Raw genomic sequence first — 27,135 nt, 5'->3', positions numbered from 1 at the left:
ATAATTTACGAACCACAAAAAAACACACACAGGAACAGTTCCTTTCATGGTCACTGATTTTGCACGTATAACTGATTATGGCTTTCGTGCTACCATGGCAACATTTATTACTGAGATAACTTTCTTCATTCAAATAACCGTGAAATATATTTAAGAATGTTTCATTCTTCGTTTTTTACTGACTGGGGTTTTAGGAAGGATTTTACGCAATAATAATAAAAAAGCAATACGAGAATTTTTTTTACTAAATAAAAACATATTAGAAGTTCTCTTCCTCTCAAAAACAATTACAATTCCTAACCTCTGTCACAATTATCACGGCTCATTTCTGGATAAAACCCGAAATTCTAGTGTAAGATGAAACGTTCTAAACGTACAATATTTTCTAATAAATTAGTTATAAATCATCTACAAGGTCCACAGTTTAAAAGTCAATGTTATTTTCCTGAAAGAACTCTCTTCGAGAAGCAAGCAGATGTGCGCGTGTGCATATACGTCTCTCTCTCTCTCTCTCTCTCTGTGTGTGTAACTGATATCACTTGTCTACTGATCTCATTTACCCTACTTTTCTACTCCTCTCATTTATGGGTCAGGAAGTATGATCACACAACTCATGAAATCATCAATAAGTGAATGAGATGAGCCTGCGTTTGAATGAGTAAATGTACTTCGAAGAGTACCCGGAGGATAAAGTATGAGTGGGGAGGAGGAGAGGGGAAGAAGGGGGGTGGGTGGGGTGTCAAAGACTACGCTCACGGAGTCATGAATAATGAATGTGAAGCAATGTGCGAGAACCTCATGCGTCAACAGGTTCCTTTTTCCTTCTGTTTGTTTTGGCGAGAAGTGATAGAATGTCTTCAGTAACAGTGCCAGCGTGCGTGCATGTGTGGTGATGGATACTCTAGTACAGTACACACATGATGCTCTAAAGCACCCAGAGACCTTGCTTGTATTTGTGCGTGGGGAAGGCGGGTGTGGAATGTATGTATGTATGTATGTGAAAGCTCGATCCTGGGGCCATACTTACGTGGTGATATCCAATCTGAAAGTAGTTTTGGTTTTCAAGAATAAGTAGTTCCTCGTTGGACAAGTCGGTAGAGTTCTCGGCCAGCACTTTCCTAGGCCCGAGTTCGAGTCTCCGACCGGCCAATGAAGAATTAGAGGAATTTATTTCTGGTGACAGAAATTTATCTCGGTATAATGTGGTTCCAGTTCACAATAAGCTGTAGGTCCCAAGTTGCTGAATCAACTGGTTCTTAGCCGCGTAAAATAAGTCTAATACTTCGGGCCTGCCCTAGGAGAGCTGTTAATCAGCTCAGTGGTCTGGTTAAACTGAGGTATACTTAACTTTTTCAAGAATAAGTAAGAATAAACGTGTGTGTAAATTACCTACACAAACTTTCAAATAGAGTAAATAAAACAAAATGGGAACAAGAGTAAATAAAAATATGAATAAGTTTGCAAGTGAGACTTTGCATGGGCTTGAAGCTCGCGAATGAAATCCATGCTTTAAGTTCGCAACAGACCTTAGACGACAGCTGTTAGCGGCAGGGTCACAATACGTAATAATGTGAGTAATACAATTTTTGCGGTTCTTTCGCCGATAATGTCTAAGGCTCTGATTAGTAAAACGATGGGAGCATTCCATTAAACTTTATACTGAGTTACAAGCGACAAATTGTATGTCTGTCGCCTTTGCCAAATGTTTTCATACCGCTACTCAAAGAAATTTATCAAATATATTACCAGCGGACATTGCACTAGCCATTTTATTCCTTGTAAGACTACAAATGTGGTTTTAAAATAATGTTCATCTCGATAGCAGTTACCACTGTTCTTACCGTTATGTCTGCTCACGCTGACGTTCCTGATAATAATAACGGGAAACCAGGACAATGCTGATAATTATTAATACCAGAATTACAACAATCGTTAACACAAAAATCAACACCTTACGTAACACTCACCTATGTGGAAATTTAAAAGAACGGAAATACGGGGCTTAACTGTTTTCTCATAGTAGGATACGATGATTGGGGATTCCAAAGTACTCTTTCAACTTATCGTAGGATGTTTATGTGATGACTGGTGGGATTTCCTTTGGGATCACCTTCATCATTTCGAATTAGGAGGCCTTGTTTTTTTTTTTTTTTTTTTTTTTTTACAAACTTGTAAGGCGAGTTGATAACAGTTTATTCTTCTTCTTCTTCAAACTTGTAAGGCGAGTTGATAACATTAGTTTATTCTTCTTCTTCTTCTTACTATTATTATTATTATTATTATTAAGAAGAAGAAGGCGAACCCTATTCATATGGAACAAGCCCACCAAAGGGGCCATTGACTTGAAATTTAAGCTTTCAAAGAATATTATTATTATTATTCAGAAGATGAACCCTATTCATATGGAACAAGCCCAACAAAGGGGCCAGTGACTTGAAATTCAAGCTTCCAAGGAATATGGTGCTCATTCGTAAGAAGCAACAGAAGGTAATGGGAAATACAGAAAGAGGGGATCAGTTATTAGAAAAACTGATAAATTTTAACAAAATAATAAATATTTCCACATTTTTAGAGCAATAATAAAGTATGTATTCAGTCATTTCCATTGGGCATATTTTCCTTATCCACGGAATTCGTTCCTTTCACTGGAAATAATTCTAACTCTGCGTAGAAAAAGTTTCGTTGGAAGACGAATTATAACTTAAAAATGGGAAATCAGCATTTTTCTCGTGACACCGATCACGGTCTTTTCCGAAAGGAATGACAAAACCTGACTATTCCACGCGAAAATCAAATATTTCACGAACCCCAAATGACCATACTGAGAAGTAGCTTACGCGATGTAATGTCACAGGGCGTCACAGTCGTATACCTTATGCTTGAATGATGCGTATCTACAATACTTGAAATACTAAAAGTAGAAATCAAATATTTCACCAGGTCAAAAAAAGCCGTGTCAAGTGTAGCCTACGCAACGCGTTGCAATAACGTCACAGCTAGTTCCTTATCACTAAATTACGCAGTATCTGACCGTGACACCAGAAACTGACAAGAAAATTTAATCTTGGTGAAGCTGAGACTGAAACGTATACTGGCCTATTGAACGGCCTTCACACGTCCCCAACGAAAAGACGCGCTGTTATGCATTTCTGGGTCATTTGCATAGGTGTCGAAAGAGCAGGTAATCTGATTCGACAGACCTTTCCTTATGCGTTGTGAAACGAATGAAAAAGGCGCTAAGATGTTGGGTTTTCTGCCCGTGAAGTAAGAGAGAATGGCGACATGTAAGATGAGTATGTAGTGTGTGAAGAAAAGAACGGGCTAAAAAGTGAAGAAGGAGAAGAGGAGAATGTCAATAAGTATTGCATCTATGTGAACCTCCTGCGTAGTTAGAGGGCCAATATAAGTCCACACTTAGATAATTCTGCCTTCAAAGTTAAGTATACCTTAGTTTAACCAGACCACTGAGTTGATTAACAGCTCTCCTAGGGCTGGCCCGAAGGATTAGACTTATTTTACGTGGCTAAGAACCAACTGGTTACCTAGCAACGGGACCTACAGCTTATTGTGGAATCCGAACCACATTATACCGAGAAATGAATTTCTATCACCAGAAATAAACTCCTCTAATTCTTCACTGGCCGGTCGGAGAGTCGAACGCTGGGCCAACAGCGTGCTAGCCGAGAGCTAGCACACATGCAACAGTTTCTCCTAATAGAGGGTGGCATCCGAAGACAGGCAAGGCAATGGTCACTGTTACTTTCGTAATCCAACTAATGGATCATGTACGCATCCCTTGGCAGAAAACTTCACATTAGTCAGTCACAGAAAACTTAAACTTCGCGGCATACAACTCGTTTTGTACCGGTATCTGTCAGAGGTAATTACAAATGTTACAAATCCACACACATTTAGTAAATCCACTCACATTTAGTAAAAAGTGTACATACATATGTGTGAGTGTGTATGCATGAGTATGTATGCATGTATATAGGTATATAATGTATATATGTATGTGTATATGTAGGTATATATGTGTATATATTATATATTATATATGTATATATATATATATAATATATATATATATATATATATATATATATATATATATATATATATATATATATATATATATATATATATATATATGAGCACGCACTGAATGTGCCACGATGAGGACAATAAAAGAAAAACTCTAGAAGAGCGTCCACCTTACACAGTCACAATAACGTACGGAAAGAAGATAAACACGGCAAAAAACAAACAACCCCAGCAAAAAGCAGCCAGAAAAACCTTCCGTCAGTAGGGTCGCTTCCCGCGTCTTCCTCAGCATAAGTAGAAATCTGACAAGAACAACATCCTCTGTGAAGAACAATGCTTACTTCAAGAACTTTTTCCGCAGGAGACGACGATTTTGTTCCCTCCCACCGTCCTTTACTCAGATCGCTCAAAACAGCAAGGTAGAGCATTGGGTTGAAGTCCCCATCTTAAAAAAAAAAAAAAAAACAGCCTAAAATGTACCAGAGGAGCACAAACGATAATGGGTCCTAATGGGACCCGAAAATCAATAGCCTAGGTAACCAATCCTTTTCTTGAATTTCCTTGCTGAAAATGATTTATGTGATTGCTTCCTGAAAACGATGGACTAAAGCTTCAGAAGATTATTCTGCAATCGCCGACTCGTTCTCACGGTCATTGACTTGTTTTCAATCTGTTTGTCCTTTTTCTTATATAATTTTCTTGCGTGTAGTGTGGACGTACCCCACACATACACAGCTAACAAACAACCATTTGACCTCCAACTACTGTAAATAGTACTAAGAAAAGTTAACAATCTTCAGCGGATTAATGGAGTTTTAAGTCTTTTGTATCTTTTTTTTTCTTCTAATTATTAATTCTTGCATTTTTTGTTTTCTTACGAATCCTACCACATAACCGCACACACAAATAAGAATGCATCATTCACTATTTGTAGTTATTGTCCAGCATATATTGTCCTTCTTCAGTGTTGCAACACTGAATTGCATCACATGCGTACTCAAGACAATTAAAAATGCAGTCAGTCCTCACAAATCAGTGATATATTTGCTGTGTAATATTTCAGTACAGTCTAATCTTATCAAATTGACTGCCTTCGACCCTTTAACATGAAACTGGTACTACTAAGCATTATTCGACCCTACATAAAACCGGCACTGCTCAGCATTAACAAATGCTATGTAAGCTGAAACAACCACCACCTTCTCTTGTAAGTCTAAACCAAGAATGCGAAAAATCTGAATCCAAACTCGCTTTTGTTTTTCTAGCAGTATCCTCTTAAACGCCTTCTTAAAATGCAAGACATATCTGAACCTGCTGTGTTTTGATGGCAGGACATACAAGCAGAGGGTATGAGCGTGTCTGTCAAAACAGACTTAATCTTTGTAATGATCTAGAACACTGTACTTATGTTAAAGAGTGGCGGTAGGGTGAGTTTCCTGGGGTCATCTTTCGGGGTGCAGTGAAAACAATGACATCACTTGTTGGTTTGATGTCCAGACACATTATTAAACGGACAATAAGACTTCTCTTTGATAAGTAACTGCTTGATAGTAGTCCAGCAATGTGACAATCCAGAACAACTTGGAGTACACACACATATATCTATATCTATATAATATATATATATATATATATATATATATATATATATATATATATATATATATATATATATATATATATACTGTATATATATATATATATATAGAGAGAGAGAGAGAGAGAGAGAGAGAGAGAGAGAGAGAGAGAGAGAGAGAGATCCTAATTAAATTTGCAGTAATTATCATAAATAAATGAAGAGCCTAAATAAACTGAGTAGTAACAAGTATCATAAATAAATGAAGAGAAGAGAGAAAGGAGGAGAGAGAATGCAATTAGACTTATCAATAAAAGCACTATTAAAATAACATTTCGCCAAAGGAGCAGGTATTAACACTACTTTCATCTCTCCCCAGGCCTTCGGAAACCACGAATTCGACGACGGGATATCGGGCGTCGTTCCCTTCCTGGAGAAGGTGACCTTCCCCATCCTGGGAGCCAACATAGACGACACGAAGGAGCCCTCCATCCAGGGAAAGTACCAGAAGTCGGTGGTGATCGAGAAAGGAGGCAGGAAAATCGGCATCGTCGGCTACGTCACTACCGAGACTTTGGTAAGACTCCGGAATCGACAGAATTTTCAGTGCCCTTCTCTGCTTTTTTAATATATTTATGTATTAATGTTTTGTCTATTTTGCAGCATTTTGCTTTGATTTCTATTCCTTTAACCCCTTAAAACACAATATTCTTGTATCTAACCTTTCTTTACCAGATACTGCAACAGATAATTGCCGGGTGACAAAATTTTAGACCAACTTTTTTGCTATCATTATTATTTTTACAATTTTCTTTCTATGTTTTCCTCTGATTTTTGTTTTTTTTTTTTTTTATTGTCACACTTGTGCGAGTCACCCCATTCACTATTTCAATATCTGGCTTTCCTTTTTTTTTTATCCTTCACCTGATAATGACAGTGGTTGAAGGAATTTTCTTTTATTATATTCAGTACTTTATTTTTTTTTAATCAAAACTTCCCTTACTTTCCTGTTTCCTCTATTTACTAATTTCTGTTAAAATACTTTGCCTTCGCTTGCTACCAAATCTCGTTTTCGCTTGACATAGACACGTATCTCGCTTTCAATGCCTTTTGTTATTTTCTCTACCACGTGCTGGCATGTAATTTTTTTTAGTTTATTTACTCCATCTATCTAGATGTCTTCTGAAGCGTGCCTGAACTCTCAAGGTGTAAATGCAAGCTATAACTGATGTTTTTCACTTTATCATTCACCTAATCAAAAGTCAGAGAGTGTACAAGTGTAACAGTCTGGTGCAACCGGCAATGGGTCATAACGAGGCCTGAGAATGAATAAGCATTAATTTTTTTTACGTTATGCTAACATTTCTCATTAAACTCTGGCATTACCTAAGAAAATGAAAAGTAATCACCACCAGCAACTCTCCCCCAAAAAATCAGTGATCAGAAACTTGCAACAGACCGTGGGAATCGTATGCGAGCGACAGTTCGTTAACTGAGTCCCAACAATAAGGCAATAATTAATCCTGAAAGAAAATCAATGTCATACATCTAAAAAGAAATATCATTATGGAATAAACTTCAAAAACCATGCATTATGTCACAAGAGGATTAATGTGTTCGTGAAATTACTTTGTGTCCTTACTTGAATCCTGGGAGTAATTTAAGTCTATCGACAAACGCACAAATCTGCGTCGTTCATTACACAGGTCATTTGTTAGGTTAACTTATAATGAACTCGTCCCAGTAATTTTTCTTTTTAAATTTATGCTTTGATTAATAACAGCGGTATATCTCTGACACCAGTTGACAGTGTGAGTACGAATTTTGCGCTGATCCCACTTATTTAATTAATAACAATTGCAAGCTGAACCGCTGAATCGATGACCTTTTCCGTGTAACGCCAGTGAGATAAAAAGGGAACAGACTACTCGTTAACTTAAACACATATTTTGTTTTTGCCAATTCAGTTCATATGATAAAAAAAATCAACTCTGACTAACACTTTTTTGTTATTGCAAAATCAATCCCTATATCGTTGTATTAATAATGAATCTTGCATCAAATTCATTGGCAAATACAACAAAGAACAACAAGTGCATGTTTTTGCTCATTTCTGACGTCATTACCCCCATAACACAATCCTTCCTAGAAAAAATAAAACGCCCAACTGTTTTGTGACAAACATACTACTTATGCATGTAGGTTGTATAAGCTTAAATGTGAATAAACTCATCGTATATTTAAGAAACCAAGTTTAAGTTAAAAGTAATGCAGTGGGATTTTTTAACGAATCATGCGTTTAGTCAAGAACATCACAAGAACAGCCAAGCACTCATTTGTAGCGTTTACCCAAGCGAATCGTTGAGGGTAAAGTCTGGCTCAATTCAATTAAAATTTTTTGAATTTTAGGTTAATCAGCACGTACCAAATTAATGTGACAAATTGGATCACTACGGAAAAATTGAAAAGCATAAAAAGTAAAAGAGAGGTGGAGAAAAACTAAAGAAAACATAATGTAGAGAATAATGAGACAAAACTTCATTTCTGTCTTTTGTAGATAATTTAAAATAGCCTGGGGTATACCAAGTACAGCTAATAATAATACATAATACGACAGCTTATAATAACATACAATATGATAACAAATATCTCATAATGCCGGCAAACAAAAAACTACCAAAGATGACCGAAATCCACGCGACCAAAAGCAATGTCGAAATTCGTCCAAAACGGTTTTATTATGTCAATCACGAGGGTACCATAAGGAAGACCTCTCTAGAACCCAAATCATTTCGTCATTCGAATAACGTTCTCAGAACTAGGGTAAAAAGAACAGGAAGGAGAAAGGAGATTGTGACACTGGTCAACGTACTTAAAAAAAAAAAAAAAAAAAAAAAAAAAAAAAAAAAAACTAGATATAAAATTCGCCAGACTGACAACTCGAAAGGCTGGTCCGAGAGGTTGGTTCTTTTACATAAAAATGATAACTTAACTAATTAATTATACATCTAAATATGTACTGAGGGAATGAACTAAAACTCAAAATATGTAATGGCTGGATGAGCTGAAAATGTTCAAGATTCTGAGAAAATTTTCATCAGCGATTTCTGTCCAAGACACAAAGCATGTGTAACTTAACAAGGTATAAGAATAAAAAATGAAGGCAGGGGAGGAGGGAGGGAGGAGGAGGGGAGGAGGAGGAGGAGGGAGGGAGGAGGAGGAGGAGGGAGGGAGGGAGGGAGGAGGAGGAGGAAAATGATGTCACGCGACAACGTGCAGAACGACACCGATCCTCGCGTAGCGCCTATGCAAACGCGACGGCGCAAATCAAGGGGTCGACACCGGTAATTGCAGAGTCGCGGAAGAAGATGAAGGAAGTCGAGATAAAAGATTCGGATCATCCTTCCCTCACACGATGTTTTATTATGTTACGCAAAGTGAATAATCACAAACCTCGCCGAGGATCGAGAACTGCGAGAGAGAGAGAGAGAGAGAGAGAGAGAGAGAGAGAGAGAGAGAGAGAGAAAGTAATGTAACATTACTCAAGCCTCATTTCTCAAGAATTCTGTGATTTATATCAAGAATACTGTACGGAGAAACCCCCTTTCCTTACATTTCACTTTTTATTGAGTTCCTGAGTGGGCTGGTGTCATCTTGTATCTTATGCCATTCCTATATGGATTACATTTTACTGAAATCATATTTCCTGTTACCAAATTTCATTACGTAAGGTGAGGTGTTCCACTGTGATCGACCGAGATGTCACGGAAGAGAATGCATTAGCAATATAAGGAACACCAGCACTAGAGAGAGAGAGAGAGAGAGAGAGAGAGAGAGAGAGAGAGAGAGACTTTATGTTAATTAAGCACTAAATATTCTGAGCTTCAATAAAATAAAAAGCATACTGCGTGCATTAAACCCAGAAACATTCATAATTCAATCCTTAGATAGTTTATATTCCGCTTACTGATAGTTCAAGTGCATTCCGTGGTGTCTTCATGAACAGGACACTTCTAAATCTAAAACTTATTTTACAAGCAGATGAAGAATATTTTTGTGAACTTTTATTAAACACTTTATCAAACACTTTTATTAAAAGCGCGCGTGAGCCGCTATTGTTTATTTATTGACACCGAATCTATTTTATTTTTTCGAAATGGTTGCTAAAAAAGTGTTATTTTATGAGTCATGTCTACGATGCAACGGATACCATTTGTGAGCCACGTGGGCAGAAGTAGCTTTCTGTTGTGGCTTTTAATAGTCTGATTTTCGAGAAACAAAAAACATTCTCGGCAAAAACAAAACTATAAAAATGGCGATGAAAGATTTTTGTTTATACTTCCGACATTGCTGGGCGATGTTGTAACGTAAACATTGTTACCACTACGGTATCAGTAAACAAAATATGACTTGTTATGGCAATTCCAAACAAATAATCAAGAAAGCAGACAACAGTCTTTCACATTACTAACAGTGCTTTAATTTCTTTAACAAACAAAACCAAGAACAAAATTTGTATAACATTTACTATACAGTATTAAAGTTTGAAAGTAAAATGTTAAATGCGGAAAGTTAACGTTTTCCACACACATAACTGCTGTCTGGGTAAAAGTATGCTAAAACAGTCTAAAAGAAACACACACACTTCACACAGAGGGGAACCAAATGAGGGCTGATAATAATAATAATAATACTTTGCTCCAGAAATAAAGGCAGATGATCTAAAGGGAAGGACACGGAAGCGGCTCTTGAGAATTTAGGCTCGAAGGCCAAGCCTGGGACCTATGGTCATTCAGCGCTGAAATGGAAACTGAGAGTAAAAAGATCTGAAAGGTGTAAGAGGAGGAAAACCTCAAAGCAGTTGAAGCACCATGAATCTAATGTTAAGAGAGGGTGGACAGTAAGATGGAAGAAAGAGAATATGAAAGTAGGTACAGTAAAAGGAATGAAGGGGTTGCAGCTAGGGTCCGAAGGGACGCTGCAAAGATCCTTAAGTAACGCCTGCAGTGCAACGAGTGAGGTGCCCTGACAGCACTACCCCCCTACGGGATATATGATAACGGAAGAAGGCCAGCGAGAAAGAACTCCAAGGTGAGCAACCACAGACCAGCAGATTCCAGAAAATGTCTACACACACACACACACACACACACACACACTCTGACACTTCCATAAAATTATGAAAATGAGGTGACGCTTAGCACGAGTAAAACAACCCACTTCTTGAGAAATGTATCAAAAGGGTCACAAAAAGTCAAACTCAGTACAAACCGGTGACACGAGATTTGAACTCTGACTAATGCAACCTCTCAGGAAATAAAGGTTACCTCGTCCAGGCAACTTAGCAGAACGAGGTCAGAGTCAGCTGTGGAGCAGCTTGAGGAGAGAGAGAGAGAGAGAGAGAGAGAGAGAGAGAGAGAGAGAGAGAGAGAGAGAGAATGGTTCTATGGAAAAAGGCAAGTCTTTGTTGGAGTGAAACAATTATATGGAACATTAGAGCCATAATCCTCGTCCATGAAAAAGGTACAAACCAAGTGAGAGAGAGAGAAGAGAGAGAGAGAGAGAAAAGCTGGTTCAATCAGAAAGAGCAATATAAATAACCCTAAATGGATGACGACTGCCCATGACATTTATGTCCAGTGACATTTGAATAAAAACCGAACTCCGACCCAGAAGAGAATCTCCACCTGTGCCGCCATCCAGAATTGTTGTTCACAACCGAAATATTCAAGACCCCTCAAACTGGCCTCAGATTAGTCAGGAATCTACCGCTGACAGAATCGTGTCAATGCTTATTATATTAACATTAAAAACTTAACTAATACCTATTGAGGTGAAAACTTAAGAGTAGTGCCAGATGCAGATTCCACTCACCTAACTATCGAGGGAAAAGATTATTTGTTTGTTAAAATAATAGGCAGTTGCGAAGACAAAACGAACAGTTGCTGGAGAAAAAAATTTATATCCTTAAAAAAGAACAAGGAAGAAGTTAAAGAGAACAGAGAGAAGGAGAGAGAGAGAGAGAGAGAGAGAGAGAGAGAGAGAGAGAGAGAGAGAGAAGGGGGGCCCGTCTGGCAATATTGAGTCATTATTTACAAAACTGAGGAAATACGTTGGTTCAACACACAAACGCTCTTGAACTTGACTCTTTCTTGGCAAAATCTGTCGATAATCACCATCAGAGATTATTTCAAAAGTTTAACCTAAAATCTTTCCAGTCAGTAACCTCTGAAAAGGGAGCACTGAATTTTGAAAGACAATCAAAAACGCTCCACTTTAAACCAAAATCAACACCATTAATCTGAAACTGGAGAGAGAGAGAGAGAGAGAGAGAGAGAGAGAGAGAGAGAGAGAGAGAGAGAGAGCGATATAAAGTTACTAACCACAGGTCACTGCACTAAGCACCTTCAAAACTTGCTACTTGTGAATGTCCTCACCTGGATAAGCACGATCAGACCTCTTTGCCCAACAGCAGCCTCCTCTGAAAACGAAAACCCAGCCACCACCAGTCAAAAGTTGAAACCAAAATCAGCATCATTTCTAATCTTGACAATCACCATCATTATTGTTGGCAGCCTAAAAGAGGCCTCTAGGTTATTCCCAGGCTGAGGCCCTGAGACCAGCAAAAATATTTGGCCTTCAGAGGAAAGTGACGACAACTGGAAGGCTGCTGGTCAGGAATGCCCCAGGCGCCATGACTCCCTACAGAGAACTCGTGAAAACCATCAGACAGAAAACCAAGACTGTCTGTGGCCGAGGAGGAGGCGGAGGAGGAGGGAGGAGGAGGAGAAGGAGGAGACGCTGTAAAGACCCTCTGGCCATGCTGACCCTCACAGGAGGTCCCTTCTCCTCAGAAGGTCTTTCCTATCTCTCACGGAATCCAATCATTTGATGCAAAACGACGGCCAACCAACTGGTAATAATACAAAAAAATCCACTCCATTTTTGATCATCTTGTGAACCAACAGACTGAACAAACAAAACAAACAAAATACTCCTTGGCAAAGTAATGAAGACATCAAGTCACCCCTGAATGACTAGATACTATCACGGACGTCTCATGTCCTTCCCAAATGTGGCACCAGAGGGGAAGTTATGAGGAGCGTGGCAGGGCAGGGGCCCTCAATGTAACTGCATCGTTATTCCTACAAAAACTGAGAATGAGCATCTGATTCTTGCTTGTATTGCCCCAGTGCAAAAGATTAACAGCATTTCATACCTATATGTGTCCTAGAGCAAGTAAGCAACAGACTTCTTAATATGCCAAAAAAGAAGGAAAACAGGCCAAAACAGCCACAGGAAGACTCACTTCAGCCAAACTTTTGTTGGACGACGGGATGCCAGACAGATGCTGTAACTTCCACTGTAGGCATCAGCAACCTAAAAGAAAATAATACAGGTTAATAATGAGAAAAACATCCACAACGGCACACAGATAAGAGCAACAAACATGATACACACAGGCTGGTTTGTCAAAGTAGCAAAGGCAAAAGCTGATATTTGAGAACATAATGGGGAAAACAAATAAAATGATGAGAGGGACACTTTACCGTTATTTTGACAACCTTCCTGAGAGAGAGCAGTCCTTCCTTCCCAGGGGTCTTGATGCAAGCCAGAGGGAGGCCAGGCCACATTGCAGGGCTCTTCTGCATCACCCTGCAAAATAAAAAATCCTTATCAAGAAATTTAAATAAGATTATGACAATCCTCCCAGCAAACGTTTACACCCTGTAAAATACTAAACAGTAAATAAGCACATAATGTGCTTGATTAAGAATTATACGAAAAATCAAATGATAGATTTCCCAAGAGGAAAGGCTATGAAAAGTATAATACACACACACACACATATACACAGACACATAAATATGCGCGCCTTCGTCCTCACTCGGTAACTACCGACAATAATCTGAAGTCCACAGAGGGCATAAACTTGGAGCTAAACCTGACTGAAAATGTTCAAATCTGTCCTGTTCTTTTCTGTTCTGTTCTGTTCCCCAGCAACGGAAAATTGCAGCAGCATAAGATGAATGCCTTCCTAAAGACACCATAAGCCTCGAAAAACACAACAGGTCCATAAAGCTAAATGTGAATGAGACGCCCACATCGCCTCGCGAAAACGTTTCATCACAGCCGCCCGCCCACGGCGAACCATCAATCTCTTCCTCCTGTTGTATTAGTGGAGGAATAAACTGACGGGACAGGAACGGACGGACGGACAGAGCAGTAGCAGCAGGCAGGGGCGCGCTTACACACGGCAACACTAACACCAACACGGCAGCAACAAAACAAAAGAGTTATTAAGAAACACTTATAGAAATCACAGGAAGCGCTCCAGCCCGACTGACATTAGGACTGGTGGTTAACTAGAACACCCCAATACTAACTGTTCACTTATCTTTAGGGGGATGACAGCAACGCTGTTAAAAACGACGCTGAAATTATCATAACAGCCTCTGGTTATCCCTCAACAGACTAAAAGCCCCTAAGAGAGAGAGAGAGAGAGAGAGAGATCGCTGTAACGGAGACAAACACTGGCTTTAACCCTCAAAGGACACACCTGAGTGTGCTTTAATATTCTCACAACCTAAAATAAACTCCGTCCGTCGAAGAGATGATCCAACCGAATTTTCAAGCGAAGCCTCATTCAGGGATTATGAAGACCTGTGTATATACATACACATATGGGGACTTATTTCACGAGGCATAAACTGGTGTCGTTACTCTGAGTGTAGGCAAGTGGGCCCTTTCAATATAATAACACGAGTACCTTTCAAGGACCTTGACTCTGCGATGAAGCAGCCCCCTCGGTGGCCAGAGTCAGCGAAAAGAACCCGGGAAATATTCGAAACAACAAAAGACTGCCAGCTCCGGGTCTTTCTTTGATTACTCAACATTTTATTTCCCAATTAGTCGAAATCCTCCCCACCCCACAACAGAAGGGGAACGAAATGTCACACTCGGTCACTGACCTCTGAAAATCAAAGAACGCCAGATGCAACATTTCATCGAGTGGAAAAACAGGTCCTTAAGCAGAATGGCTGTTCATCACTGTTATCGTTCGATTATGTACCTTTCACTCAAAGTGAATGAAAATGGCGTTGCATTTCAAACAGTGACAACGCTTGTGTGAATATATACTTTTGATCACTGCCAGGCATAGGCTACTCAAAGAGGAGTCCCCACCCCGTCCCCTCAATGTCAATGTCAGTCTGTGCAATGATGAGACACCTCGCAAGGTGTTATAATGATGTAAACCTCATTAATATGTCATTTCACAGAATCCAGCTTCGGTTTAAACAGGAAATTTCACAGTGACACCTGCATAGATTAGGCACCTCGGAATAACAACTAGTAACACACAAAAAAAGGAGAGACAAATTGAGAGAGAGAGAGAGAGAGAGAGAGAGAGAGAGAGAGAGAGAGAGAGAGAGAGAGAGAGAGAGAAGACTCGTGTACGACTAACTTGGGTGTGACTGCAGTTAGTGTTGCACTTTCACAAAGAAATGAAGGCAAAAGCATGTGATCCTCGGGCACCAAGGGGCCATAAACGCACGCATAAAGCAAAGACTACAATAGAGAGTGAAGTCCTTGCTAAGCAAGGAAGTACTGAGCCACAAAATCGACATCTTGTCACCTTGCCCAAGCCCTGCCAATCACAGACTGAATATTTCACAGAACTGCCTGATTAACAATCAGATTTTCATTACAAATTTCTCTGTTTGTCCCACAATTGAAGATTCATGTCGTCAACAGGGGCTTTTATAGACATTTCCACCTTCAGTTGATGACGTTTAACCAGCTGGAAGGAACCACTTTCAGCCCTAAAATAGGACTGCTTCTCAACAGTCATGCCATGAAACACAAGGATTCCTGCTCAAACAATCTTAATTGTCTGTACTAATTAACCTTCGGCCGGGTAAACGCCACCAGATGAGCCAAAATTGGGCAGAAATGCTGTCACGAAGAGGGTACTTACGGGTATTGCGGAAACGAGAATTGCAAATGGACAGCTGCAGAATTCCGTCGTTTCTCGTAGACTGGTTGACCAAAACTGCTCAAGAGTCAAGACGTCGACCAAGACCTTAGCTGAGCCAATCAGAGACCTCCTCCTCTTTCCACCACTAAGCCCAACTAAGAAAACCTCATCTATGTCTATCGCCTTGTCTCACAGTCTGAAGCTTTCACCTTTGGCTAATGGAGGGAAGGCTTTGAAGGTGATTTCCCATTGGCTGGTGGGACTGAACTCGATTTCCAAATTTATTTTTTTTTTCAAATGATCATTGTCACCTTTAGTATCAAATGCATATTCCATAAACAGACAGACAGAGTAAGATACCTGAAAATATGAATTAAAAAGCAGATTAATATAGCAAAGAAAGTAATAATTTGAAAGTCCTTCACAAGGAGTAAAAACACAAGATGGAACAGCAGGGCTCGACTGCACCTTGAACTGATATGGTTGCAGTCCTTACAATCAATTCTTCGATCTGGGAGCAGCCATTTATTATTTTCGGGGGTTGGGGAGAAAAATAAATGAATTTTCATAGACGATTACTTTCACTAAGAAAGTTGGTATTCAGTCTACCAGGTAATAATAGTAATGACCATAATATCTAGATAATGAAAACCTAAAATGATTTTCATAAAGGATTTAGACGCTGCTAAACATTACTGAGGAGAATTATTTTAATAACCCATTTTTTCTTCGGAACAGATTCTGCCATGTTTAAAGAATGCAGTACATAACGCACCGCTAGTGACATCTAGACACAAGCAAAGATTAAAACAAAACTATTAATAAAAGCAATTGAAGACTTGCTTGATTACGCAAAGAAGATAATGACTTTTATTTTGTTAATTATTAATGAAAGCGATCTCAGGAGACAGAGTATTCTAAGTCATCGTCAATTCACCCAACATTCAGGCTGTGTAATTATTGGTCTGGAATCCGCTTTGATCAAGACAGAACGAATAAAGAAAGTCAAACTGCCATATCTCAAATCTGAAAGAAAATGTCTATTGCTCCTGTTTTTCAATAATCAAACTCCTCTCTGTAAACCTCACTTTCATCTTAAAATATTACAAGAGTAGTTATATTCATTAATAAATAGGACACATTTTGCCGTCAAAATTATGAATATTCGAGGGGATTGGCCCACTGGTTGGTTTAGATGAAACTGGCCTTATGCCAGCACGGCCACTGCAGAGTGGCGGTCTGCAAGGAAGGAAGGAACCCACAGCGAATGTGACAGATGAAATTCTGGACAAGGAGTCCTGCTACACCCACCTCCCTTCAAAGAGAAATGATCCTGTATTTTATGTTTGCATATTCTACTCTATTGGATAAACCGAGTTACACCTCTGTCATTTTTACACGAATTTGACGGATGTGGTGGGGATCTCAAGCAGTGGTTAAGGTTTGCAAAAGCAGAAGTCGACAAATGCGTTGAAAAACAGCTTTCTGGCACATTTCCATATATGTGTTTCTACTTTATGGAACTCAATGGGGGTTTGCAGGCTTCAGTGGCATAACATTTATTATATTAAGCATGAATATTTGATCAAAAGTCTGAGAGGATATGTTGCAATTTTGTGTCTTGTTGCTACTGACTGGCCCACTATTTTATTTGATCAAAAGTCTAGTGATAGACAGCTTTTTTGAAATATAAAATAAAAAATGCTGAGGCACTAGAGGAGAGGAGAGAGAGAGAGAGAGAGAGAGAGAGAGAGAGAGAGAGAGAGAGAGAGAGAGGTGCTAACTTGTGTATTACTACTATTATTACTATTTACAAAACAGTAGAATTTCAGTCTTCGTAATACTTTTTGAGGTAAACTGCACCTTTCTTTCTTTCTTTTCCCTGCTTTGCAGAGCCTGACCTCAAAGTTATTCTTTCCCTCTTAAAAGCCGTGCAGAAAAACCTAATCAAATCATTTTTGAGGTAAACACTGTATTATCAGATAATTAATAAGCTCTCTTGTCTAAAAGCACTAATAATATCAGTTATCAAACCTCTTACAATCCATCATCACATTCTGAAACTGGTGTTTTACCATTCAAGTCTCAAAATTTCAGAGGTTGGAAAAATATATATATATATATATATATATATATATATATAGGCTATATATATATATATATATATATATATATATATATATATATATATATATATATCTCTTCAGTATGTATATATGCACCATATATATATGTATATATACATACTGAAGGGGAATTGTAACTGATAAGTGGTCACCTCGATATATACACAATTGTTTCGCGTGCTCTGAAAATATATCCTCCATTTTGCACACATCACCGTTACCGTCAGTGTTACATCTTAAGTTCACTGGCGTATGACTTGTGGGTGCTTCCATGAACCTTTCACGCTGGAACGCCTTTATTTCGCTATATTTTCCTCTGCTGCTGTTGACGCATTCCTCGGAAACTGCTCTCATCAGCAGGAGGGTGTCAGCGGAAGGTTGCTCCCTCCCGTCCCTACCCGCGGTCTCAGTGCTATTTCCCAGGCGCCCTTTTATTCCATTAACTTTAACCTATTACTATTTATTTACTCTCAACTTCCTCTATCATTCTCATCCCGGGACTTCAGGAGGAGGAGGAGGAGGAGGAGGAGAGAGAGAGAGAGAGAGAGAGAGAGAGAGAGAGAGAGAGAGAGAGAGAACTACTACCGAGGTCGATAACTAAAGAAAGAGGTAAATTGCAACGAGATTGCCAGATATATAGAAATGAGGTCATTTCCTTTCTTAGCAAACTTCTAATCATTTCACGTGCATTATTTCCATGGCGGAAAAAAGAACAGGCAAAGTTTATGTCTTTAAACTGGTGTTTCTTTGTTAACATGCTCTGACATGACCATATCTAAGGGCTGAAATTGTGCAATCATTCTTGTATGTTGTAGACTCTGTCCTCAGTTTGAGTTTCTTCTTCTCAGTGTAAAAATAGCGACTCAGCAGTTGACTCCATGCCTGTGAACTGATGCTTGTTTGCCTCTCATGATTATCACCAACCAGAGGAGCCTGAAATTCTCAATCGACGACGGCTGGTTTTCTCTGCAACTTGATGATTAGGCAATAAGCAGCAGAGCAACGTTCATAGGCTGCCGAGGAGCATTTTTCCCAGATGTAACCGAGTACCGGGACCTCTCCTGAAAAAGCGGGACTCCATATCTTAAAACTAATCATAAAATTTCTTGAAAATAATCTCATTACGTTTCCCACACCTCATTATTTCATAAAAACAAATCTAACCCTAACGTAACGTAACCCAGCTCACCTGACCTGGGGCACGGCAAAAACCGCTGGTGCATACTAGCGCACATCTCTCTCAGGAATTTGCCTCCGGGTTCGGCTCTTTCAGGGTTAATGACTCAGGGGAAGCAGATAATCATGCAACGCTGCTTGTATCAGTGGCTGTGTATTTCACCGAGGTCAAATATTGGCCTGAATTGTGCTTGAAGAATCCAAAATTATTTCCGTATGAAAACTTCTGGTTCATATTGATACTGGTACCAAAAAAATATATTTATAACTCCGTAATAAAAAAATACTCATAGTAGCAAAGAGTCTTAAAATGAAGAAGCAAATCACTCACTGTTATGTATGATTTATGTTCTTAAATATATTTAAATATAAATAACTGTGGACTGCACACACACACACACACACACATATTCTTCATTTATATATACTCATGCTACAATATATATAAAATATAAATATATGTATATATTTTTACAACATATGTATATACTGATGCTTTTGACTTTATCACATCACTGACTGTTCAATCAGAGGCTAAAACGTCAAATCCATCTATATCGAAATAGATACAGGTTTTTACCAGGAATTTTTGGAAAAGTTTTCCCGTGGGTCTTTAATTGTGTTCTTGAAGAATCTAAAAAATTATTTCTTTTCCCTGAAGAAGAATGTTTCTTTAAATAAGACAAAAATTTAAAAATCATCTCATCGTATCCTTTCAAAGGAGATCTACCACCAAGGCAGATGGAAAAAAACTATATATTTATAACTTACTCTGCTATGCGTAAAATTAATCATTCCTTGACCTTGCTGGGCAAAAATCCATCTCTGCATCTCTCTCTCTCTCTCTCTCTCCCTCTCTCCCTCTTAAAACAGGTGATCAATGGCAATGGAGAAGCCTTGTTAAAACAAAAACGTCACTTGTATCAGTGACTCTAAAGTGTAAGCTGACTGGATTACTGGACTTCAAAGTGATGACCATTTCAGGAAACAGAAATTCTTGAGACCACCTTATTTCCAAACTATTGGGAAAAATTAAAGCACACAGATTTCTTTTCCAAACCAGTGTATACACAATAAGACAACAGTCATCACAGATAAAAAGAGACCCGATACATATATATTTCGAATAAGTTTCATATTTATAAATAATTTTATATGATCTGGTATATAAATATATAACAATAAATGTATATATATATATATATAACATATATTTATGTATATCTCTGACATCGTCTATACAGCGATAATCTCTCTTTTTTTAGAAATATTGTTTCTCCTCTCTCTTACAGAATTTCTGAGAAAGTTGTGATATGAATTTTATGAAGCCTTGATAAATTGTTCCCAAAATAGCATTTTTCTCTTTATGATTTAAATATAAAGATGATAATTTCCAGTTTGTAAACATGAAACTTATTCCGGAAAACCACCTTATTTAACGCTCGGCTTTTATAAGGATAGACATATATCTAGCAAATATGTACTATACTATCCATAAATAGCATTGATCTTGTTATAGAGCGTATATATACGGGATATATATATATATATATATAAATATATTATATATATATATATATAATATAAAATAGCCTAACACGTATAGCGAAAATCATCATATATCCCTTTAAATGCATCCTATCTATATTATATGATTTCTCTTATCTATGTATTTATCTAGTAGTTTGAAATTTTTATATATAGCCATATACTGTAGATTTATTTTAAGATATATTATAAATATGTATATATTTTATATCATATATATATAGTGACGTATATAATAACTATCTATATATCTATGCAATATCTATATATAAAACTATATATAATATATATATGGTATATATATATATATATATATATATATATATATATATATATATATATATATATACTGTATATATATATATATATATATATATATATATGTATATATATATATATATATATATATATATATATATATATATATATATATATATATATATATATATATATATATATATATATATATATATATATATATATATATATATATATATATATATATTTCTCCCGGCAGACGAGAGAAAAGATACGATGATGATTTTTCACTAAATTTTTAATTTATTTCTTTTTTAAATATTGATGTTTTCGTGGCAATAAAACTTTCAAGAAAATTTCATACCCTCTGCTGCAAGAAAGAATCATTGTCGCCTGGCGCCGTAATATCTTCGTGTTTTTCCTGCAGACGTTTTAGAATTCTTCTGCTCATGCGTATAGCGCCATCACTCAGTAGGTGCACTGACACAGGACTGCAGTGGCCATCTCAGGGATCCTCAGGAAGACGTCTTGAACCTTCAGAGACAGCATGAGCAAAGAAGGCGAAGTTTATGGTTAAAATGAACTGGATGACGAAGCAGATCGACTAAAAGAGATTTTCAAGAGGGAAAAGTACATCACGAGAATGGCAGATAGCTTCAATCTGTAATTGTTTACTGCTGAAAATATGGACGACTTCGCGGAGCAGTATGGAAGTCGGAGTTCCTGCCTTCTGCGATTATTCAGCACCTCTACAGTCGTATTGTCACTTACGGACGCAAGCTCTTCATTCGAAATAAGGAAGGAAATAATCAAGAAGAGAGAAGACAGTGGAACGGAGGAACTGAAGAATTTATACGAAATAAAAGGTAGAGAACCTGAGGTGTTTTTCTAAGCTGATTGAGAGGGGATTTTGGATGCCCAAAATTACCGCTTGGAGCAAGTTCTTCGCTCGAAATAAGAAAGAAAGGAATAAAAAGAGGACATCGGCGTGGAGGTATAATGAAGAATGCTGACGAAGAAAAAAGTAGATAACCAGAGGTGTTAGAAACTGCTTCAAAGATTTTGGATTCACAGAATTACTTTTCGGAGAATCAAGGAAGAATCAAAGGGATGATCAATATCGTCAGTAAGAGGAATCTCATAAGTTTATAGAAGACGACTCCTTAAAAAAGAAGCTGTTTATGTGCCAGAAAAAGAACTCCAAGTAATGGTTATCGCGATGTTGAAATGATCTAAAACCTTCGAGAATTTCCTTGAAGACATTTTGGAATCCTTCAGTCTCCGGCTCCTGGAAGGACGAGAGAAATGCCATTCGCGCATGCGCCGAGCTTCAAAGTGTCCAAGAACAATCTCGAGATGTTCAAATCGTCTGGGGAAGCCTTCAGAGACAGAAAGTGTCAGATTTGAAAAGCAGGGTAAGAGAAAGCAAAGAGTATTGGTGAGAAGGGCCCGACCCAGAGGCCCTTCCTTCCTCCAAGGAAGCAGCCTATGGGTCTGACCCTTCCCATGGAAAGGGCCCAAGCCCCTTAAGGATTGGCCCCAAAAGCCTACAAGGCTTGCCAGTCTTTTGAGGGCAGCCTTGAAGGGAAGGGTCCGACCAGAGGCTGCTTCCTCGGAGGAAGGCAGGTATCCTGCCGGAGGTTGGGGAAGCAGGCCTGGAGGGCCCAAGAACTTCAGGATGAGGCCCAAAGTCCTCCAGACTGGCCAGTCTCTTGAGGGCAGCCTGGGGAAGGGTCCGACCAGAGGCTGCTTCCTCGGAGGAAGGCAGGTATCCTGTCCAGGCTGGGGAAGGGGCCTGGAGAGGGCCAAGAACTTCAAGGATGAGGCCCAAGTCCTCCAAGGCTGGCCAGTCTCTTGAGGGCAGCCTTGAAGGGAAGTCCGACCCAGAGGCTGCTTCCTCGAGGAAGGCAGGTATCCTGCCAGGCTGGGAAGCGGGCCTGGAGAAGGCCCAAGAACTCAAGGATGAGGCCCAAAGTCCTCCAAGGCTGGCCAGTCTCTTGAGGCAGCCTTGAAGGGAAGGGTCTGACCAGAGGCTGCTTCCTCGGAGGAAGGCAGGTATCCTGCCAGGCTGGGGAAAGGCGGGCCTGGAGAGGCCAAGAACTTCAAGGATGAGGCCCAAAGTCCTCCAAGGCTGGCCAGTCTCTTGAGGGCAGCCTTGAAGGAAGGGTCTGACCCAGAGGCTGCTTCCTCGGAGGAAGGCAGGTATCCTGCCAGGCTGGGGAAGCAGGCCTGGAAGGCCCAAGAACTCAGGATGAGGCCCAAAGTCCTCCAAGGCTGGCCAGTCTCTTGAGGGCAGCCTTGAAGGGAAGGGTCCGACCAGAGGCTGCTTCCTCGGAGGAAGGCAGGTATCCTGCCAGGCTGGGAAACAGGCCTGGAGAGGGCCCAAGAACTTCAAGGATGAGGCCCAAAGTCCTCCAAGGCTGGCCAGTCTCTTGAGGGCAGCCTGGAAGGGAAGGGTCCGACCCAGGGCTGCTTCCTCGGAGGAAGGCAGGTATCCTGCCAGGCTGGGGAAGCGGGCCTGGAGAGGGCCCAAGAACTTCAAGGATGAGGCCCAAAGTCCTCCAAGGATGGCCAGTCTCTTGAGGGCAGCCTTGAAGGGAAGGGGTCTGACCCAGAGGCTGCTTCCTCGGAGAAAGGCAGGTATCCTGCCAGGCTGGGGAAGCGAGCCTGGAGAGGCCCAAGAACTTCAAGGATGAGGCCCAAAGTCCTCAAGGCTGGCCAGTCTCTTGAGGGCAGCCTTGAAGGGAAGGGTCTGACCCAGGGCTGCTTCCTCGGAGGAAGGCAGGTATCCTGCCAGGCTGGGGAAGCAGGCCTGGAGCATTAAATATTTTGGGCCCAGAACTTCAAGGATGAGGCCCAAAGAAGCAGCCTTCAAGGATGGCCAGTCTCTTGAGGGCATCCTGAAGCCTTGAAGGAAGGGGTATCTGACCAGAGGCTGCTTCCTCGGAGGAAGGTCAGGTATCCTGCAGGCTGGGAACCAGGCCTGGAGAGGGCCCAAGAACTTCAAGGATGAGGCCCAAAGTCCCAGTCTCTTGAGGGCAACCTGAAGGAAGGGTCCACCAGTCTCTTGAGGTATCCTGCCAGCCTGAGAAGGGAAGAGAGTCTGGGCCAGGGCTGCCAGTCTCTTGAGGGCAACCTTGAAGGGGGAAGGGTCTGAACTCAAAGCTGCTCCTCGGAGGAAGGCAGGTATCCTGCCAGGCTGGGGAAGCAGGCCTGGAGAGGGCCCAAGAACTTCAAGGATGAGGGGCCCAAAGGCCTCCAAGGATGGCCAGTCTCTTGAGAGCAGCCTTGAAGGGAAGGTCCAAACCAGGGCTGCTTCCTCGGAGAAGGCAGGTATCCTGTCAGGCTGGGGAAAAAGGGCCTGGAGGGCCCAGAACTTCAGGATGAGACCCAAAGCCTCCAAGACTGGCCAGTCTCTTGAGGAACAGCCTTGAAGGAAGGGTCTGACCCAGAGGCTGCTTCCTCGGAGGAAGGCAGGTATCCTGCCAGGCTGAGGAAGCAGGCCTGGAGAGGCCCAAGAACTCAGGATGAGGCCCAAAGTCCTCCAAGGATGGCCAGTCTCTTGAGGCAGCCTTGAAGGAAGGTCCGACCCAGAGGCTGCTTCCTCGGAGGAAGGCAGGTATCCTGCCAGGCTGGGGAAAACGGGCCTGGAGAGAGGCCCAAGAACTGAGGATGAACCCAAAGTCCTCCAAGGCTGGCCAGTCTCTTGAGGGCAGCCTTGAAGGGAAGGTCTGACAGAGGCTGCTTCCTCGGAGGAAGGCAGGTATCCTGCCAGGCTGGGGAAGCAGGCCTGGAGGGCCCAAGAACTTCAAGGATGAGACCCAAAGTCCTCCAAGGATGGCCAGTCTCTTGAGGGCAGCCTTGAAGGAAGGGTCCGACCCAGAGGCTGCTTCCTCGGAGGAGGGCAGGTATCCTGCCAGGCTGAGGAAGCCCGGGCCTGGAGGGGCAAGAACTGGATGAGACCCAAAGTCCTCCAAGGCTGGCCAGTCTCTTGAGGCAGCCTTGAAGGAAGGGTCTGACCCAGAGGCTGCTTCCTCGGAGGAAGGCAGGTATCCTGCCAGGCTGGGGAAGCAGGCCTGGAGAGGATGAGACCTGTCAAGGCTGGCCAGTCTCTTGAGGGCAAAGGATGAGGCCCAAAGGTCTCCAAAGCTTCTTCGGAGGATTGAGGGAGTCTCTTGAGGCTGCAGGCCTGGAGGGGCCAAGAACTTCAAGGATGAGTCCTTAAGGATGGCCAGTCTCTTAAGGCTGCTTCTTCCTCGGAGGAAGGCAGGTATCCTGCCAGGCTGGAAGCAGGCCTGGAGAGGGCCCAAGAACTTCAAGGATGAGACCCAAAGTCCTCAAGGATGGCCAGTCTCTTAGGGCAGCCTTGAAGGGAAGGGTCCGACCAGAGGCTGCTTCCTCGGAGGAAGGCAGGTATCCTGCCAGGCTGGGAAGCAGGCCTGGAGAGGCTAATAACCAGGATGAGACCAAAAAGTCCTCCAAGGCTGGCCAGTCTCTTGAGGAGCAGCCTTGAAGGAAGAGGTCTGACCCAGAGGCTGCTTCCTCGGAGAAGGCAGGTATCCTGCCAGGCTGGGGAAGCGGGCCTGGAGGAGGGGCCCAAGAACTTCAAGGATGAGGCCCAAAGTCCTCCAGGATGGCCAGTCTCTTGAGGGCAGCCTTGAAGGGAGGGTCCGACCAGGCTGCTTCCTCGGAGGAAGACAGAGTATCCTGCCAGGCTGGGAAGCAGGCCTGGAGAGGGCCCAAGAACTTCAAGGATGAGACCCAAAGGCCTCCAAGGCTGGCCAGTCTCTTGAGGGCAGCCTGAAGGAAGTGTCTGACCCAGAGGCTGCTTCCTCGGAGGAAGGCAGGTATCCTGCCAGGCTGAGGCGGGCCTGGAGAGGCCTGGAAGGGCCCTCCAAGACTGGCCACTCTCTTCAAGGATGAGACCCAAAGTCCTGCCAGGCTGAGGAAGTGGGCCTGGAGAGACTTCAGGATGAGGCTAAGGCCTCCAAGACTGGCCAGTCTCTTAAGAGCAGCCTTGAAGGAAGGTCTGACCCAGAGGCTGCTTCCTCGGAGGAAGGCAGGTATCCTGCCAGGCTGAGAAGCAGGCCTGGAGAGGGCCCAAGAACTTCAGGATGAGGCCCCAAAGTCCTCCAAGGCTGGCCAGTCTCTTGAGGTAGCCTTGAAGGGAAGGGTCCGACCAGAGGCTGCTTCCTCGGAGGAAGACAGGTATCCTGCCAGGCTGGGAAGCAGGCCTGGAGGGCCCAAGAACAAGGATGAGACCAAAGGCCTCTAGGCTGGCCAGTCTCTTGAGGCAGCCTTGAGGAAGGTCCGACCCAGAGGCTGCTTCCTCGGAGGAAGGCAGGTATCCTGCCAGGCTGAAGCAGGCCTGGAGAAGGGCCCAGAACTTCAGGATGAGGCCCAAAGGCCTCCAAGACAGTCTCTTAACCTATCTGGTGCAAGTTGGGTCTGGGCAGACCCACCCCCTACGAGGACTTTTTCATTTTTAGATAATTTTATTTAATAATCGTTTTTAGTTGATTCTATGATTACCAAAGTATGGGAAATTATTAATTATTTTCATTTTCATTAGGGTTCTTTGCAGCGTCCCTTCGGATCCTAGGTGAAACCCCTTTCGTTCCTTTTACTGTACCTCCTTTCATATTCTCTTTCTTCCATCTTACTCGCCACCCTCTCCGAATAACTGATTCATAGTGCAACTGCGAGGTTTTCCTCCTGTTACACCTTTCAAACTTTTACTGTCAATTTCCGTTTCAGCGCTAAATGAAGTCATTGGTCTCAATGCCTGGCCTTTGGCCTACATTCTAAATTCAATCAATAAAAGTCCACTTACATTCTAGGATGTTTCTTGAAACCACGTAAATTAATACATGCATGCAAACATACATACATACATACAAACACACACACATATATTATATATATATATATATATATATATATATATATATATATATATATATATATATATATATATATATAACAATAATATATATCAACAAATCATAGATTCACGGCACCAAGGCAATTACTGATCTTCATCCATGAACTAAATACGAAAATTTTTATTCATACTCAAACAGTGGGTTTCTTGGCTTTCCAACTTCAACTGATAAAACAGGTTTTCTTCGTAGGACTATTGAAAACACACGATCTGCGAGAAATCCAGAGTTACACTGGGAAGTCCATGAAATAAAGAAAAAAGACAAATGTCGTTTAAGGATTTATCCTGTTTGTTCTTTAGCCTCACTGTCATCCACTGCTGCTGGTACCAGACTTCCTCATCCACTGCCTTTCTGTGTTATCTCAATCCAGTCTTAAAGTGGATCTACAACATCCAATAAATAGTGACTCTCCAAAAATGAATAAATTTTCGTGGCGTTGTTGACATTTACACACATTTACACATAAGACGCAATCATATGAGA

The 27,135-nt window shown here is 41.1% G+C and overlaps 1 protein-coding gene and 1 long non-coding RNA gene across 2 annotated transcripts in view; one reads left to right on the top strand and one right to left on the bottom strand.

Annotated features, from left to right (window-relative positions):
• The window catches only part of LOC136845889 (uncharacterized), a 245,662-nt gene that overhangs the window by 86,179 nt on the left and 132,348 nt on the right, over positions 1-27,135 (bottom strand). The window lies entirely within an intron of this gene.
• Positions 1-27,135, top strand: part of LOC136845880 (snake venom 5'-nucleotidase-like) — a 138,633-nt gene that overhangs the window by 43,663 nt on the left and 67,835 nt on the right. The window contains exon 3 of the mRNA XM_067116320.1: positions 6,000-6,197. Within this exon, the coding sequence (XP_066972421.1) occupies positions 6,000-6,197 (198 nt within the window). The remainder of the gene's footprint in view (positions 1-5,999; positions 6,198-27,135) is intronic.

Source organism: Macrobrachium rosenbergii, chromosome 2 (genome assembly GCF_040412425.1).
Source record: "Macrobrachium rosenbergii isolate ZJJX-2024 chromosome 2, ASM4041242v1, whole genome shotgun sequence".
Classification (NCBI taxonomy): domain Eukaryota; kingdom Metazoa; phylum Arthropoda; class Malacostraca; order Decapoda; family Palaemonidae; genus Macrobrachium; species Macrobrachium rosenbergii.
This window is presented reverse-complemented; position numbering and strand designations above follow the sequence as displayed.